This window comes from Cystoisospora suis, assembly GCF_002600585.1.
Source record: "Cystoisospora suis strain Wien I chromosome Unknown contig_2260, whole genome shotgun sequence".
Taxonomy (NCBI): Eukaryota; Apicomplexa; class Conoidasida; order Eucoccidiorida; family Sarcocystidae; genus Cystoisospora; species Cystoisospora suis.
The window spans coordinates 417-18564 of NW_027155059.1; the positions used below are offsets into that span (position 1 = coordinate 417).

Genomic DNA, 18148 nt, shown 5'->3' on the forward strand with positions numbered 1-18148 from the left:
GCAAGGGGGTAGTCGGAGGAAGTAGGAGAAACACGAGAAGAAATATCTCGATGCTCTTGAATCGATACATCTCTTTCTGATACAGTGAAATCCCTGCTGTCTCTTCTCTTTCTACCGCCTACGCATGCAAACAGCGGCGAATCCTCTCATAGAGGTCCACGCACATATATCTAGATACGCACATATCTAGATAGATATATATATATACATAAGAGTCACTATACGACTTAGATGATATCTGCGGCTGACTAGCATTCCTACTGCAATTCATCCTAAATACGCCTGTCTCCCTCTATCTCTCTCTCTCCTTCTCTTAATCCCTCTATCTGCATCTATCTTTCTCTCTTTATCTCTACATGAAAGAGGACCAAGCAACACATCACATACATACACACACGAGTAATGTACATTTACACTATATACAGGTACCTATATATATATATATGCACATACCTACTTGTAGGACGCATATATAGAGATCTGTAGGTATGTCTTCCGCTCTTCCAAAGTAGAATGCCATGTGTCGATTGTTGCATGTATCGATACTCCACGTAGCTAGTTGAGAAGGAAGCAGTAGAAGAGACCATTCGATTCCTCCACCAATTGAATAACGATACATATCTTTCTCTTATTACATATATATATAGATGGATATAGATGTAAATATATATACATCTTCTCTACAGGCTTCTCAAATCTGTATATACATGTACATAAGCGTATATCTTTCCATAGACAAACGCATGCAATACGTGTATCTCTCAAACACTCCTAAAGACATAAGGGAGGGAGATGAAGTTCGAGACGCTATGTATACTGATCTACAGGCATGAAAAGAGAAGATCTATTAGGCATTAAAGAGAACGGTCTCCCCTGCTTCCTAGAGAAAGACGCAAAAGATGAAGATGAGGAGGTGTAAGAAACAGGTGTATGTAGTGAGGTGTATAGACACACAGATATCTATACACGCCAAGAAGAAGAAAAAGAAAGTTGTCTACAAGAGTGGAGAAAAGAAGAAAAGGACAATCGATAGAGAGAGAAAGGGTGAAGAGAAGTCCATCCATCCTAGAGCACCCCTCTATCTCTCTCTCTCTTTTCTCCTCCTTTTACTCGCCAACCTTTCATGCAAGACATCCTCGAGACCAAAGCACATGTACATAGAGGAGATTTTCCCTTCTTTCTTTCTTTCCTTCTTTCTTTGTTTCTCTCATTTCTTTTATCTTTTCTTCTTCTGCGTACCATGTTATGAGTTGCCACGAGGGCATCTCTGTACCGAAGAGAGTATTGAAGAAGATATTCTTTCTCTCTATCATCGCTGCTAGAAATCTCTTTCTTCTTCTTCTCCTCCTCCTCTCGGTCTTCTTCTTCTACATGTCTATATCGATTGTTATGAGATCTTCGAGAATCGACGTAACCTTCCTCATCTTCTTCTTCCTCCTCCTCTTCGTCACTCTCCTCCATGTCTCCCTCTATGTCTCTCTCTTCTTCTTCTTCATCCGAGAAAAAGTCAGAGGCCGTCCTTTTCCTCCTTTGAAGAGACTTTCTCCGTCTTCTCGGCGAAGAAAAGACAAGACCTTTCTCTTCACGAGCTTCATCTCCTTTCTTCATCTTCTTCTGTCTCTGAAACTTTCTTTTCCGGTCTCTTAGAGAAGGAGACATCGAGACACGAGATGGCTCGCTGGCTTCATGTCTCCCAGGAGGAGTTGTCTGAAGATAAGTTCTGAGAAAGGAATGAAACATCTGGAAATTCTGAGTAAAATTGTATGTACACTGCTGCATAATAGATATCATTTCTTCTTCGTCATTCTTCCATGAGGTCTCAGGTGTATATACACCTGAGACATCAGGTGTATAGGACTGACAGGATGGGATAGGAGCAGGAGGAGAAAGAGAAGGACGAGACAAGAAAGAAGAAGAAGAGAGAGGACAAGAGACATTGTTTGGCGAAGATAGAGAAGAAGAAGAAGAAGGGAGAATTTTTCTTCTGTGATACTTCCAGGCATCTGCGGAGAGGAACGTTAATCGAGGTAGATACCCTAGACATAGAGAATTCGAGGAGCAATGAAGATCGGCTTCACGACATTTCTCTTTTCGTAAAGATAAAGAAAGAGAAGAAGAAGAAGAAGAAGGCTTTTGATCGCTTGAAGGAAAGGAGTGGATTAGATCACATCCCTCTAGTGTACGTGACAGAAGAGGTGCTGTACATACACCCGGATCAGTCCTCTTGATCTTGTCATGATTCTCTCCTATTAACAAGGACGATCTATTGAAGAAAGGGTGTGAAGTATCTTTTCTTTGAGTAATATCTCCTTCCTTTTTTCTGATAGAAAGAAGAACCCTTCCCTTCTGAGGAGAATACGCTTTCGGTTGCCTTAAGAAAAGCATCTCTCTACCGTCTTTCCTTTCTTCTTCCCTCTCCTCACCCTTCTCACCTCCCATCTTTCCTCCTCCTCCACGCCCATCACAAGATGCCCATCCGGCGGATGAAGCATGCACCTTGCCCTTCCACCGACCTGACGAAGAAGAAGAGGAAGAGGAAGAGCACATCGATCTCCTGTGCTTTCTATGAGAAGCATCGGCATTCTCGCTAGTGGTCGTAGCGTCGTGAGGCAGATGAGAAAGATCTTTTCCTGGGAATGCACAAGAGGAGAAACTCCAAGAAGAAGTCCATTCAGGTATGAGACCCCTAGGAGGGTGGAGTGTATAGTGACACCCGTAGCAATAGTCACGTGGAAGAAGATATCTAGACTCGAAATAAAGACGACTCTGTTGGAGAAGCTTTTCACGATGTCTTTCTCTTTTCTTCTTTTCTTCTTCTTCTTCAACTTGCCGTCTCAGCCTCTCCCAAATTCTCTCCTCGGCCTCAAACATCTCGCGCCTCATGTCGATCGACAAAGGAGCGGAAGATGAAGACAAGCCTCGCAAATCATCTCCTGGCAGAAAAGAAGAAGAAGAAGGAAGAGAAGACGAAGAAGAAGAAGAAAAGGAAGGGAGGCAAGAAGAAGAAGAAGAGGGAGAAAGAGAAGAAGAGGGAGCAAGAGAAGAAGAAGAGGAAGAAGAAAGAGAAGAAGAAGAATTTAGGTTTTCTTTCATGGTAATGCTAAGCGGGATGAGGAGAGAGGTAAGGAGAGAAATCCAACAGAACGCAACTTGTAAGTAGACAACCTCCCTCTAGCACTCTTAACGCAACTTAGCTAAAAGATGACAAAGAAAGACAGCTGTATAGAAGTCCATAAAGAAAGAAGAAAAAAGAAAAGAAGAAGAGAAAAAAATCAAGAAGGAAAGGAGGAGGAGTCGTACAGCTGTAAGAGAATCATGTGTCGGAGAGAAACAAGATAGGTTCGACAAGGGAGAGAAGAGAAGAAAGGGAGAGTAAAGAGTCGCACTCCTCCGCTTGACCGACAGGTGCAGAGAAAGAAAGAAGAAAAGAAAGAAGAGAGAAGAAAAGAGGGAGCAAGAAGGAAGAAGAGAATTACAAAAAAGAAGCGTTCGTAAAGAGCGAAACTCTTCTTTTTCTTCCTCCCTGTGTGTGTGCATGCATGCAGTCGGTCGGAAAAGGGAAAGAATAAGAGGAAAAAGAGAGAAAGCGCCTCGCTGGAGAAGCTTTAGCACTACTTCTCCGCCAAGAAGGCGATAAGAAAGAAAGAAAGAAAGACATCTAGCTTGATTCGGCGATGTCTGTTAATGAGAATCTTTTCTCCTCTTTCTACTCTTTCTTTGTGGGGTCTCTTCTCTCCATTGCAGATGACCTTTCTCTAGATTATCTGTAGAGAAGTTTCGGTCTATATATCTCGATGCTCTCACTCGACGTCTCTCTCTCCTAAGTTTCCAATGTATATACACCGACTACATGTGTGTGTATGGAGACCTCATAGAGAACTGTTCACACATAGCGATGCGGACATGCATCCAGACCTATCTAGACTCCCTCTCTCTCTCTCTGGCTCTCTCTCTAAATATATCTATATATATGCATCCGCACCCTCTCTATACACCATCTGTCTCTCCAAAAAGACGAAGTCGGCGAAGCACATGCTGATCGATGCTTACAAGAAATCGAAGAATGAAAGAAAGAATGAACATCTGAGTAGACAAAGAAAAGGTATGAGACGCCAGACACGCAGCCTAGCTGTACAAGATCAGCCATGAAAAGACTTCCCTTTCCTTCCTTTTCTTTTCTCTTAGATTCCCCCATAACTGAAGGACTCTTCTCTTACAAAGCCAGCTCTCATTCCTATCTACTCGTTCGTTTCTGTCTCTTTCCTTCTTTCTTTCGTTTCCCTTTCCTTACTTCTTTCTCTTTCTTTCTCTTCTGAGGTTCTCGGTACTTTTCTCTTATGCTCTCTTGGAAAGAAGCTTAAAGATAGACATAGATCACAACATGCGCAGATATCTCTCGACATCTCTATCGGTCGATCAAGATGAAAGTCGTGATGAAGATGAGGCTTTAACAAAGAAAGAAAGGAAAAGTAGAAGAGAGACCTCGGGTGTGCATGTTTCCTTCAGGTGTACATACACCTGGGGCACCTTCGAAAAAGAATGGGGAATGATGAGCCCGGGTCGAATGAAAAAAAAGAAGTACAAAGCATCAAGAAACCGTGAATGAAGATAACGGAAAAGAGGAAAGAAATGAATGAATGAATGAATGAATAGAAAGAAAAGAAAAAGAGACAAAGAGAGAAGATTCCACTCACTCCCTGGTTTACCTATCTATATCTACATAGATCTTTATACGCGATACAGCCTGATCCAAGTGCTACAGAAGATACCTTTCTCTCTCTTGGTCTGTTGGCATGTAGGCTTGGACTCTCTCTCCCGCATGGAGTATAGAGACAGATATCTCGATCTCTCTCATGTATGTGGAACTCTTCTCTACGTCTAGGAGCCTCATCATCTTCTCTACGAAAGAGACATATATGTGTCTCTCTCATCTATGCTACCATTTCTATCTTAAAATGGAAAGTGTGAACAGACTCTCTCTATATATATACCTATATGTATGTATGTACTGAGGTGTAAGTGTATATCTCTATACGTAATCTGTATGTATTGTTTGTACCGCATGTCTATGTATAGAGACCCATGCATGGAGATCCACATATGATCCGCTCAACAAGGAGATGTACAGACGCACAATAGGTCTGTTCTCTATCTCCCGAATGGACTTCTCTCGTCCATTCATTCTCTCTCGCTTCTTTATCAAACATCTCTCTCAACTTCCTTCTCTGGGGTGGAGGCGTTCTGCCGAAAATAACAAGATCTTTCTCAACTCCTCTTCCTTTCTTTATCACGTTTTCTCCCTTGTTTCTTTCTTAACTTTCTTTTCTTTCGGCTTATATACGAAAGAGAAGATTGCCGTAGACCCCTCTGCATTGTCGGAAGAAAAGCATGAGGCTCTGCCTACTTCACTCACGCCCTGCATCACTCGGGCAGCAAGACGAAAGGAAAACCCATGAAACCCTCCTTCGGCTTATATACGGAGAAGAGGAGAAGAAAAGAAAGAGTCTGCGAAAAGAAGAGGGAGAAGAACAGGAAGAAGAAGAAGCTTCTCAAGAGGTAAGACGAAGGTGCCTCAACAATCCCGCTGCAAGTAGATGAGCGAACGAATCCATCGAGGAGGTCGAGAAGAGAAAAGAAGGAAATCTCCTTTTCCTAGGTTTCTCTTTAGCCTCTTCTTTCTCTTGTTCTCTTTAGAATAGAAAAATGAAACCAGCAGAGACAGCTAGATAGATGAGAGCTTTCCTGCTTTCTTTGTTAAGAAAGAATCTCTCTCTTTTCTTCTTCGCTGAGAGATCAAGAGCGATTCGATAAACAACCACGACGAGCGACTTCTGTTCATGTCTTGCACTTTTTCTCCTTCTTTCTCCTTTCTTTCTTTCCTATCTCTTTCTCTCTTTCTTATCTCTTGTCTTCATTCTTTCTTATCTCTTTCCTTCTCTTTCGAAGAAGAGATTCTTTGCTTGCTTGTGTGGCTTTCTTTCGCATTCACCAAGACAGCTAAAGAACAAGGACGACGTGTGACTCGTTCCTTTTTCTCTTTCTTTCTTTCTTCTTCTATTTCTCCGTTTTCTTCTTTTGCTTTCTTTTTTGTCTTCTTGAGATGCTCTACTAGAAAGAGAAGAAATCCAGTTTTGTACTGAGAGAAGAGCAAAAAAGAAGAAAGGAGCTCTTTCTTTCTCTTGTCTCCTTCTCTCTTCTTTCTTCCTCTTCTATCGTCCATTCTTGAGATACTCCTTTTCCCCACTACGATTTCTCTGCGGCTCTTTTCTTCTTCATTCCTCCTTCCTCTTCATTGGTCTTCTCATCTTCTCTCCCTTTCTCTCTCTCTTTCAACTTCTTCTTTCTCTTCATCTTCTTTCTTTTTTCTCGCCCTCTCTCTCCTAATCTTTCTCCCGTTCGAATCCATTCGAATCAGCTCAGGCCTCCTCCTCTCAAACAGCGAAGAAAGAAAGAGAGATAGAAAGAAGGAAAGAAGGAATAAGTAAAAGAGAGAGAGAGACGGGGGCATCTGTCTCTGTTGGTCTGTCTCTTCGCGTGTTCTCGTCTTTAGATCTTTCTCGGGTCTCCTTTCCTGGTCATCTCCTTCTCCTTTGCTCTTCTTTCTAAATCTTTCTCTTCTTTCTCTTCCCTTCACAGAGAGAGATAAAATGTTGATCTCTATCTCTGAAGATGGTAAGTTACCTCAACGAAAGAACAGAAAGAGAGAGGTAAAGATGGATAAGAAGATAAGGACAAAGAAGAAGAAGGAGGAGGAAAGTGTGCTAGAATCTCTCTCTCATCATTCTCATCTTTTCCAAGCAGATCGTAGATTCTCTTCATTCTCTTCTTCTCACTCTATCTATCTTCATTCACCTCTACCGTACAAGTATGCCTATGCTTCTATCCGCTCTCTATTTATGCGTCTCTATATCTTGTACATATGTCTATATCTCTATCTTGTGTCTGTATATATCTATATATATGCATATATATATGTGTATATGTATATGATTAAATGTATAGGTGTAAGAGAGATGGCCTTTGTATGGGGATGTGTAGATTTCTACGCTTGGTGTCTCTAAACGCCTGCACTACGTCACGAAGCCTTTCCTTTCCACTCTTTCTTCTTCGTCTTCTTGTTCATTCCTTCTTTTTCTTTCTTTCCTTATTTCTTTACACCCGTCATCTCTCTATATACATCTTTTCTCCATGTATCCCGTCTTTTCTTCTTTTTCTTCTTTCTCTTCTTCCTTTCTTTCTTGTTCTTTCCTCTTTCTTCTCCGATGGAAAGGAGAAAAGCTTCGCCAGCCAGATTTCTCGATCTCCTATCTCTTTTCTCTCCTCTTCTTCGTCGCCGCAGTGTACATACACCCGACATCTTTCTTCTTATCATTCCCCACGTATACATCTTGTCGTAGATATACTTCTTCCTATTGTCTCACCTGATCTCCCTAGCCTTCTGTTCAAGTCTGTCGAAGAGAAGAGCCAAAGATCCACACGCCCTCTTCCTATGCCATCGGTAGACAATACCTTCTATGAAACAAATCAAGAGAGAGAGAGAAAGAAAGAGTGAAGACGGAGCTGTCTTTCCTCGCCTTTCTATGTCTCTTCAACTTTTCTCCTTTCTTTCATGAACACCCTCTTTCTTTCTTACTCCATCTACCTATCTGTCTTCCTTTGTCTCCTAACTCTCCTCTATTTCTCTGTCTTCTTTCTTTCTTTCTCTTCATTAGCTCTCGACTTCTTTCTTTTCTCTTTTCTGGGGTGTAGAGACAGGTGCGATCTTTTCTTTGGAAGTGAGCGAATCGACGTCTCTCAATACTCTTCAAGCTTTCATCGAGGCAGAGACAGGAATTGATCCGCACAGCCAAAGCCTTCTCGTCAACCTGCGTCCAATCCCCACGTACGTTCTCTACTCACTCCACACGAGAAGGAGGAAGAGGAAAAGAAAGGAAAAGAAAGAGAGGAAGAAACCTTCCTCGTTGCCATGGCAATAAGAACCCTAACACTGCAAAAGCCTGTATATCCGTCTCTGTATCTTTCCTCTATCTTCATTCTGTCGACCTGTCTGTAGCTCTGTATATAGATATGTATATGTATAGACTGATATATATATATATCTATATGCATATATATAGATAGATATATATGTCTGTATAAATGTGTATGCTTCCCAGAGAGACGACTGGAGGAGCTTGCTCTTCTGTGACTTGATCATCTCGATGTCTCTCTGTCTCTTCCTCTTTATTCTTTCTTTCTTTCTCTCTTTCTTTCTTTCTTTCTGTGGCTGTTTGATCGTGTGAGTTGCAATTGGGTCCTCCCGCCTACGTTATGATGAGGGGGGTCTACCTGCTTTCAGACATGCTAAAAGAATGAAAAAGAAAGAAAGAAAGAAAGAAAGAATTCTGAGATTTCGAGAAAGCTTCTCTACGAGAGAGAAGAAACGAATCTTCTTTGGTAGAGGACAGAACACATTCTGAGGGATAGAGAAGAAGAAAAGGAGAAGAATGCTAGGGCTTCTCTTTGAGAAAGCATGAAGAAGAAGAGGGGGTTCTTTTTCTTCTTCTTTTCTTTTTGTCGTGGGTCTTGCACTTTTCTACCCTATTTGAGAGAGATGAGGGACTTGTATTCCCCTACAGCTCAGGCTCCCTAGCCATGTCTACATACATAACATAGCTATCTATACATCTATGTGTATAGAATGAGACAGTGTATAGACATAAGTATGCTACTCCGAGTCATCATGTCTATCCGTGTATCTTTCTTTTTCTTTCCTTCCCTTTTTCTCTCTCATTCTCATTCTCCAACTTTCTTTCTTTCTTTGTGGGTCTAGTAGTCAAGAAGGGGGGAGAAGGACAGTCAGTGACGTGGGAATCTCAGATGGAGATGTCGTCATAGTTTTAAAGAAGACAAGCTCCCAGCCTTCTTCTTCTTCTGCTCCTCCGGGTGTATCGACACTCCACCCAGCTAGCTCGACAGCATCGACGGGGGGAGGAAGAAATCCACAGAGACATCCAGGGCAGCAGAGATCCTCAAATCAGGATAGACTCGCCTCTCTCTTTGACTTCTCAAGTAAGTTATATAGAAAAGAAGAAAAGAAAGAAAGATGGAAAGAGTGGGAAAGTAGACAGAAAGAGTGAGAAAGAAGCAGGTGGGGGTCTACGGAGAGTGATGGATATAGAGAGAGGGAGAGATGGGTAGGTGTAGATGGATAGATGAGAGGTAGTAGGTAGATGATACCTGATAGGTACAGACATATCTACATAGATTGATAGATGTAGGCAGATACAGTTAGATAGATGAGATAGATTGGCAGAGAAATATCAAGAGGCCTGTCTACACATTCTTCTTGTGAAGCAGGGGGATTTCTTTCTGATGCTTCTATATCGTGAGAGAGTATATGTGACGTGGATATCCCCTGCTAGATGCAACAGCTCGGAATCTTACTACGGACAGACAGAGAGAAAGAAAGAAAGAAAGAACGGAAGAAGGAAGGAAAGAAAGAAGTGAGAGATAGAGAGAGGGACAGAGAAATTGAGAAAAGGAGAGAAGTACAACATACCCATAGAGAGACAGAGGGATGTCTTCGAAGTCTAGATCTTTCTCCTCTTCTTTCTGTCTTTCTCTCTCTTAATTTATCTTTCTTTCATTCATCTTTCTATTTATTTATTTATTGATCTTCCTATCTTTTAGATATCGTTGTTAAAGATGGTCGCGCTACAGCTAGCCATCCTCCGGGCGCAGCATCGACTTCTTCGAGACATCGACAGGGTGGCAGAGCCCACAATCCTCGATCTCTTCTCCCATCTCGAGCGCCTGCAGGAGGAGGAGAACAAGGAAGAGACACAGAGAGCTCTTCCTCTTCTTCTTCTCTTTCCAGCAATTCTCGCATGGGAAGAGGAGAAGAACATATAGAGGGCATGCTTTCCTCAGGCCGAAGAAATGACACTAGCTCCCATCAACAGCCTTCTACTAGTAGCAACCGTTCGCCAAGTAAAGAAGATGATGAGGTGTATCTACAGCAGCAAGCGCAGACCCTTGTCAATGTCTGTACAGCCGATGAGGCCAGCCTAGCTGTCTTGAGTCTTGAGAATCCCCCCTTAGGCGCTTTACTACGTGAGGCAGTTAAAGAAGCGAAAGAGGCACAAGGAGGAGAAGGAGAAGAAAAGAAAGAAGGAAAGGAAGGAGCAGGAGAAGGACAAAAAGAAAAGAAGAAGTTCAAGGAGCTCATTGCATACCTAAGAAAACAACTAGAAGAAAGACGGAAGGTAAAAAGATCAAAAGAGAAGGAAAGAAAGAAAGAGGTAGATATAGATTGGATGGATCGTTGCTATGGAGGTCTATCTTCTATCGAGAGACGAAAGCAAATCTGCCAGCAGCTCCTAGCTCAATCTACGTATGAATACATACCCACATACATATATATAGATATATAGGGTAGATAGATAGATAGACCTTATACATAGATACACTCTCTTCGACTATGTAGTTGTATATGTATATAGAGATAGGTATTTGTAGAGAACATGCATGGGTGAGAGGTCAAGAGTCTCTATGTATGTACAGGTACGTGTTCGAGAAGATCTATCTGTACATACACCTAGAGATCTGTATATGTATGTATGTGTATCTGTCTCTGTCTGTCTCGTTCCAGAAATTCGATCTTTTGCTTTCTTCTTTTTCTTGTCTCTGAATCCAGTGTGCTTTCTTTCTCTCTCGTTCTTTCTTTCCTCTCTACTTCTATACCTCTGTATCTCTCGTCTCTCTATACACATTAGTCGATACATATATCCCTTCATTTCTATATCTCTATGTAGATGTGAAACATGTAGGATAAGAGTGCAATCTCTTTCAAACGCTCCTAGTATCCATGAAGAAGATATCTTTCTTTCTATCTTTCTCTCTCTCTGTCTATCTATCTATCTTCCCCTTTTCTCCTCTCTCTCGTCTCTCCCGCAATCCTTCTTTCTTATCTGTTTCTTCCGTATCTCTGTCTTTCTATCTCTTTCTGTGTGTCTCCGTGCGTCTATCTCCTTCCGAACCCTTCCCCTTCTCCCTCTTCTTCTCTCTGTCTCTTTCTTCTTCTTCTTTTTGTAGGCAGAGATAGCGCGGGTCCAAGAGCTGAATGAAGCTCTTCGTAATCCTCTCTCCGCAGCAGCGCAGGCATTTATGATGCGGCAAATCCATGAGAAGCAGGTGGAAGATAATTATCTTTTAGCTCAAGAGCATCTCCCCGAATCTTTCGGCTCTGTCTTCATGTTGTATATCGATATAGAAATCAATGGAGTTCCTTTAAAAGCCTTTGTCGATAGCGGCGCGCAGAGTACCTTCATCTCTTACTCTTGCGCAGAGAAATGTAGTTTAACGCGTATCATGGATACTCGATTTCGAGGGATTGCACAGGGAGTTGGGAGGACAGAGATCTTAGGAAAGATCCATATGGCGAGTCTAAAGATAGGAAAGAAATTCTATCCTTCCAGCTTTACCGTTCTCCAAGATGATAAGGTCGAATTTCTCTTCGGTCTAGATCTCTTAAGAAGATATCAATGCTGTATAGATCTTCATAAACATGTCTTGAGAATTGGAGGTAAGTGACGGGGAGAAGAAAGAATAGAAGAGATGAGAAAGAAAGAAAGATAAGGAGGAGGGATGCATGGAGGGAGGGAGAGAATAGAAGCGAGAGAAAGAAAGAAAGAATGAAAAGAAAAAGAGGATCAAGGAGGAGGAGGAGAAGAAGAGGAGTTGAAGAGGATGATTAAGATGAGTTAAATGAAGATAGGGTTCGAGATAAATGTTGTGGAAGTAACAAATCAAGAGAAGAGAAAGAAAGAAAGAACGAGTGAGAAAGAGGTGACGAGAGAGATGAATAGACAGACAGAAATACACAAGTAGACAGAGAGCTATGCTAAATACGAGAGAGAGGCGTAAGAAATATGCAAGAGCTAGATAGGCGATTCGATGGCAGGGAGATACAAATGTGCATGTCGAACCGGCTGCGACTGAAGGAGAATACGATTGAAATATATAGATATATCTCTATGTATAAATAGAGAGAAAGATAGATACATCTATAGATCACTGAAGAAGATGAAAAAGAAGAGAGGGACGTAGTGAATGAAGGAAGGATGGACTGTCTGTCTTCTGTTTAAATGAACCTTCATTCATTCCTCTCTCTCTCTCCGTCTCTTTGTTTGTCCTGTCTCTTCGTCTTGCTTTTCTTTATCTCTTTTTTCCTTCTTTTTGTGTAGAAGAAGAGGTTCCTTTCTTGAGCGAGAAAGATATCACGAAAGGAATGTTCGGAAGAATCGACACACCTACCCATCTGAATGAAGAAGAAGAAGAAAAGAAAAAGAAGAAGAAAGATGAGACTGGCCTTAGTAGACATGACGAGCAAGCTTCTTCTTCTTCTGGAGTCCCTCTTTCGCGGAGACAGCAGAGCGTGACAAGCATCGACGCTGAGAATTCTGACGACCAGAAGAAAGTCCAACAGTAAGTAATTACATAGACAGCATAGACATACATACCTACATATGTATATATCTATAGACAGCATAGACGTACACAGAGAGAGAGATGATATGGGACGAGATTCCAGTCTACAGACAGATGTGTACAAAGTCGAGAGATAGATAGATAGATAGATCAAAGATTGATCTTATAGCAGCTGGAGGGAGGTTTAGTGAAGAAGAAGAAGAATGTCTTTATTCTTTTCTCTTCCACATAAAACACTTCACGTGAATGCTCTGTCTATCTATCTATCTGTAATGTATCTATCTATCTATCTATCCATATATATATACTCTCCTTCTCTAAACTCGCTCCGTATCTATCTCTGTCTTGCCCTATCTATCTATCTCTCAATTTCTCTATCTTTTTCCTTTTTCCTTTCTTTCTTTCTTTTTCTTTTCTTTTGTCTTTTCTTGAATGTCACCTACACATATAGATGCGCATGTATGGATATATTGCATGCAGGAAGATGACTTGTCGGGGGGGGATGGGGTGTCTCTTTTTTGTCGATCTTCTATCGCTACAGAATCGATGTAGGGGGAGTCGTAAGAATCCTATTGACTATGCTTCTTAGCTACTAGAGATGATCTTAATGATCGATCTCTATTTTACGTGTCACTAAAGAGAAACTATACATCCATGTGGAGAGAGAGAGAGAGAAATAGATAGGGTTTCTTCTCTATCTTTATCTCTGTCTGTATTGTTTATGTCTCTTTCTCCATACAGGTGGTCTTTGTGTTTTGGGACCGCATTCCCAGTGAGATTTTCCCGCATATGATATCTCTCGTCTATCTATCTATCTCTTTCTCTTTTCTTTCTTTCTTTCTTGTGCGTAGGCTTGTAGACCTGGGCTTTTTGCGTACAGATGCAGTGGATGCGTTAGAGCAGGCAGGAGGGAATGTGGAGGTTGCTGCCTCTCTCCTCTTTCATTCACAGCAAGAGCTTAAGCAGCTTATAGACAGTCAACGAGAGAAAGAAAAGGAAGAAGAAGAAAGAAGAAGAAATGACAGCAATACAAAGTCGTGATAGGGGCGAGAGGCAGAAGAAGACGAAGACAAGCACTGTATCTTGGGAAAAGATGGAGAGAAGGAGAGAGAGAAAGAAGAGAAGGATAAGAAGAAAGAGAAGGATAAGAAGAATGAATGGCTCGGTAGCTCCCCAAGGCGACAGCAAAGACGTGTCTCTTCCTTCTTTCTTTCTGTTTGGTCTTGATCCATCCTCTCTTTCATACTTTCACTGAGGAACAAAAAGAAAGAGTGAGAAAGAAAAAGGAAAGAAAGATGTTTCTTTCGTGGCAATGGTATTTTCGTTAGCTTTTCTTGCGACCTAGGATTTTCTTCTTTTCTGTCTCATCCATTCCAGCTTTGAGAGGAGAGACTTGAGACAATTCTTTAAGCTTCTTCCCCCTTTTCTTTCTTTCTTTTTCTTCTTCTCCAGGTGGGAGATATCGTGCTGTACATACACTCGGTAACGCTCATGGAGATGAATAGAGCCAAGAATCTGTCATAAGCTTCTTCTTTTTCTTCTTCTCTTGTTGTCTCACGCAATGGCGGCTGAATGGCTTATCTTTAGGCTAGGTGGATAGATACGTATATCTATGTAGAGATACGATACATATACATATACAGGCATATACATAGAGAGATCTTGGGAGTATATGACTTCTTGTGAAAGACCTCTCTCTTTCTCTCTCTATATATATGTATGTATGTTTTGGTATGTCTCTCCCCTTCCTACATAGGAGCCACGTAGAGGTGTTCCTGATCTCCGTATATCCTACCTACATATGTATATATAGATAGATATATATATCGATGTATATTCACATAGATAGTTGTATATAGTTGTCACTGTCATATAGATATATATATATATGTGTATGTAAGATTGTCTATATGCTTCAGTGGTACGTGTATGACAAGACGCCTTATTCACCCTGGGCCTAAGTCAAGTGGACGTCACGTGCAAGAGAAGACACAACAGGCGAAGGAGAAAGAAAGAGAAAGAAAAAGAAGAAGAGTAAAAGTTCTTTTAGACAAACATGCGTCACTTCGTTTAGAAAGAAATTCTTCAAGACAAGGCATTTCCGATCTTTTCGATCGATCAAGCCTTAAGATGGAAGAAGATAAGAGTCTACTCTCTTTTTTCTTCCCCTTTCTTCTGTTCTTCTCTACTCGGCTTATAATAGGAAAACCGATTTCTCACTGTCAACTCACTCAAACCTCACCACCACACAAGCCGAGACACTCTCTCTCTATCTATACACATTTGTCTATCTTTAATCTATCTATTGTTTCAATCTACTTCTTTTCTCTTTCTCGCTATGTCTCTCTCTCTCTATGTAGTTTGACTAGATAGATCCTTTCTAGGTCAAGGGAAGTGGGGAGTGATCTATATCTATCTCTCTCTAGGATTACGTTTTCTACTATGTATGGAAAGCGCAGATTCAGGGCTCCCACGGAGGAGCTTTAGACACGTTGCCTTCGTCGTTATGGACAGCCTGCAGCACGAAGAGCACTGGCTTGTTGTATGGAGACAAGCCATGCACGTGCGCCTCTCCCTCCCCCCTCCCCCCCCCTCTAGTTGTTCTATTTAAGCTCAGAAGACACTTGACTGGGAGATACTTTAATCATCCATCGGAGCACTCGCTCTTCCCTCATGACTTGCGTCTATCTAGATCCTCGTAGGTCGCATTCGCTGCTTGCTCCTCTCTCTGGAAATAGATAAATAGATAGACAAGGTTCTTTATACACATCTGCTATTTAAGTCTCTCTGGAAGTTTATGTAGGTATGTGTATCTAGAGAGTGATGGATTTGATGGACGTTCTTTAGACAGAGGTGCATGCTTGTAGTCGATCACTCATACCCTGAGGTGTATGTACACTGAAGGGAGATAGGACGGAAGTATCTTGTGTGGAGAGAGAGTAAGGAGAATGAATGATATCGAGACCTGTAACGAGCTTTTTAACTTTGCGAGAAAAGGAGGTGGGGGGGAGATTGCTAGGGAGAAAGAAATCTACGAAGAGATACAGGCAGGCATCAGACAGGATTCTCTTCTTCTGACCTCTCTCTATGAAAGGAGAGATATGAAGATATCACAACAGACTGTATTGCCGAATGAAAAGAAGAGAGATGGAGAATTCTTTATGAGTTCTATCGAAACTCTCCAGTTTCTGCGGTGTATCGGCTTCTCTGATGATTCATATCTCTCCATCGATCATTTCTCCTTCTCTCTTAACGGTCATCTTATTCTAGACAAGAGGAAAACACGCCTTTTTGACAAGAGAAGAGGTCGAAACACAACTGTCTATCTATCTATGTACATCTCTTTCTTTCTCTTGGCGCTGAAAATGGGTGTGGAGATATAGAGAAAGATTTATGTGTCCATCTCTTTCTTCCTTTCCATCCTGTTTCGACGGGTCTAGAGACATGCATGTCTCCCTTCCAATATAGAGGACTTTTCAAGGGGCTAATATAGAGAATTTTGTATAGTGAAAGAAGGATAGCCAGACAAAACAGTCATGACTGCATGCGGGAGATTGAGTAGAGTCACGAGATCTCCATTTCTCTCTGTCTCGATCAACGAGAGTAAGAGAGACTTTCAATGTTTCCGTTAACTTTTCATGGCGCGGTAGGAAGTCCAAGAGGAAGCAAGAGAGGAGAGGAGGAAAAACGAGAAGTGGTAGAAAGCCTTTTCTGGAGAGATGACGAAGAAGAAGGAAAGAAAGAAGCTTTCGTGCATACCTCAGAGACAGTGGTCTCTCTGGGGAGGGAAGTTGAGAGAGAGAAAGAAAAAGAACGACAGATAGAGAGAGGGGGAACAGAAAAGACTGAGAAGAAGAGAAAACGTACAGATACTTTCAGTTTAGAGTGTAGGGCTAAAATTCGTAAAGAAGGATCTTTCGGTTCGTATGTACACCGCAGCTTTTAGAGAAGAATCGCAGTTAGATTCAGCATCGCTCTTACTACATGAGGAGGGAAACACAAGGCGGAAAGACAGATATGAACTAGCGTCATCATGTATAGGCATGTATAGCTAGACTTCTACATGAGTAGTAGCCTAGAGAAGATCAACATCTTACTTACCGAGAGATCATGGAGGCATACAGCGGCTCTCTCAGAGACACAACGAAACTGTACTACAAGATGGAAAGGGCGTTTCGTTCCTTCTTCTTTCTCTTCTTTTTCATACCTAGATCTTTCTTCGGGAGAGGAAGAATGTGTCTCAAGGTGTTGACAGGTATCGTCCACATTCTTGTCTCTTTCTATACGAGAAGAACTTCTTCCTCTTCCTCCGTTTCTTCTTCTATCTAAGAGGAATACATCCGAAGTCCTTCATCCATCACTCTCTTGAATCGTCTCTTCTGTTTCTATGGTTGAAAATTCTTTCTTTCTTTCTTTCTCACTCTTTCTTTCAGACCTCCCCGTCTCATCGTAGCTTTACTTCCATCACCCACATAGAACGAATCTCTCTCTCTCTCTTTTTCCTCCTCTTTCGATCTCTATCCATCTACTCCTAATTCTTCTTCTTCTTCTTTTCTTGGCATTCTAACCCACCTCCTCAGTCATCAAGTTTTCTCCGTACACGATCAACAGAGAGTCGTCTATCGATCGATCTGTGTAGTAATAGTAGTAGTAGGAGTAGAAGTAGTGGGGAGGGGTTGTTCAAGAGGGTCGGTGGGAGAGAGACGTTTCTCATGGATCTCGCCACCCCCATTTTTTCTCTGCACAGCCGTCGTTCTTTCTTTTCTTTTTGCTCTAGGTTCAAATCGACGGTTCTTTATAAGAGAGAGAAGGGAAGCTTTTCATTTGATGAAACGGATGCGAATGACGAGAGTGACGCAATCGAGAGAGAGAGATGACGAGGAAGGAGACAGACACATTATCTATCTGGCCGTAGAGTATTATATGAGAGAAAGAGAGAGAGGAGTGTACTTCGTGTGTATACATCGGTAGAAGAACGGCGGGTTCCCCGGCAACTCTGATAGCTGCTGATCTAGTCATTCATTCATCCATACCTTCTCTCTCCGCCTTCTTATCCTTCTTCTTTCTCCCCCTCGTTTCTTTCGTTTTTTGCTTGCTGATGATCGTCTTAAAGGGAGGAAGTCTGCAGGAGTGAATGGCTGTGAGATTTGTGCATTAAAAAGGGAGAAGGAATCGTCGGTAGGGTGAATGAATTGGAGTTGCTTGACAACATGCAGCGCATAAGGTGTACATACACCTGAATCAATCAGCCATCACTGGCTGTCTCTTTCTTGTTGGAGAAAGTTTGATATAGACGAAAGAAAACACTTTCTTTTCGAGATCCTCACTCTCTTGCTTGTTCTCTGAAGCTCTCTACTTCATTGCTTCTATCTTCTCGCTCTTTGATCTCCCGGTCGGTTGCTGGCTTGGCTATCTATCCTCCTTTCTGCTACTTAGGCAAGAAAGAAGAGAAAGATTCATCTTCTCATCTTCTCTCCTACTCGATCAACACACCTCGTTTTTCTATCTTTCTTCCGTACTGTCCATTTATCCTTTCTTTCTCTCAGCTTCCTATGTTTCTTCTCTATCTTCCTCTTGTTCTCTTTCTCACAGCTCGTCCTTCCTTCCTTGCCGTTTTCTGTATCTCTGTCATTTCCCTTTCTTCTTAACTCTTTCTTTTGCTTTTTAAGCTTTTGTG

At 41.8% G+C, this 18148-nt stretch overlaps 5 protein-coding genes across 5 annotated transcripts in view; 4 read left to right on the plus strand and 1 right to left on the minus strand.

The window, feature by feature from the left end:
- CSUI_004748 (uncharacterized protein) overlaps window positions 1–3465 on the minus strand; it is a gene marked incomplete at its 3' end in the record, with an annotated part of 3871 nt that extends 406 nt beyond the window's left edge. Inside the window, exon 1 of the mRNA XM_068064932.1 lies at window positions 1240–3465. Within this exon, the coding sequence (XP_067923087.1) occupies window positions 1240–3093 (1854 nt within the window). The remainder of the gene's footprint in view (window positions 1–1239) is intronic.
- CSUI_004749 (uncharacterized protein) lies at window positions 761–2657 on the plus strand. The gene has a single exon (XM_068064933.1). The coding sequence runs from the start codon at window positions 900–902 to the stop codon at window positions 1320–1322; it is 423 nt and encodes a 140-aa protein (XP_067923088.1). The 5' UTR covers window positions 761–899; the 3' UTR covers window positions 1323–2657.
- Window positions 3466–5600: 2135 nt separating the features above from the next.
- On the plus strand, window positions 5601–14270 carry CSUI_004750 (dna-damage inducible). Its single transcript, XM_068064934.1, has 7 exons — window positions 5601–6672; window positions 7750–7882; window positions 8813–9051; window positions 9673–10247; window positions 11077–11566; window positions 12228–12468; window positions 13323–14270. Exons 1-7 carry the CDS (start codon window positions 6648–6650, stop codon window positions 13510–13512), a joined length of 1893 nt encoding a protein of 630 aa, XP_067923089.1. The 5' UTR covers window positions 5601–6647; the 3' UTR covers window positions 13513–14270.
- CSUI_004751 (uncharacterized protein) lies at window positions 11709–11988 on the plus strand. Its single transcript, XM_068064935.1, has one exon. It carries the CDS (start codon window positions 11749–11751, stop codon window positions 11869–11871), a length of 123 nt encoding a protein of 40 aa, XP_067923090.1. The 5' UTR covers window positions 11709–11748; the 3' UTR covers window positions 11872–11988.
- A 2986-nt stretch (window positions 14271–17256) lies between the features above and the next one.
- Window positions 17257–18129, plus strand: CSUI_004752 (uncharacterized protein; the record flags this gene model as incomplete). The annotated part of the gene is made up of 1 exon (XM_068064936.1): window positions 17257–18129. A coding segment is annotated over one exon (186 nt), but the record flags the coding sequence as incomplete, so codon positions are not given.
- Between the last annotated feature and the right edge of the window lie 19 nt (window positions 18130–18148).

What these genes read in the sequence shown, in the direction of transcription:
- CSUI_004749 (XM_068064933.1), top strand. Translation starts at nt 900, where the DNA reads ATGAAGATGAGGAGGTGTAAGAAACAGGTGTATGTAGTGAGGTGTATA.
- CSUI_004750 (XM_068064934.1), top strand. Translation starts at nt 6,648, where the DNA reads ATGTTGATCTCTATCTCTGAAGATG. An exon ending in CTCTCTCTTTGACTTCTCAA is followed by an intron (nt 9,052 to 9,672) that starts GTAAGTTATATA and finishes CCTATCTTTTAG; the next exon opens with ATATCGTTGTTAAAGATGGT. An exon ending in ACATGTCTTGAGAATTGGAG is followed by an intron (nt 11,567 to 12,227) that starts GTAAGTGACGGG and finishes CTTTTTGTGTAG; the next exon opens with AAGAAGAGGTTCCTTTCTTG.
- CSUI_004751 (XM_068064935.1), top strand. Translation starts at nt 11,749, where the DNA reads ATGAAGATAGGGTTCGAGATAAATGTTGTGGAAGTAACAAATCAAGAG.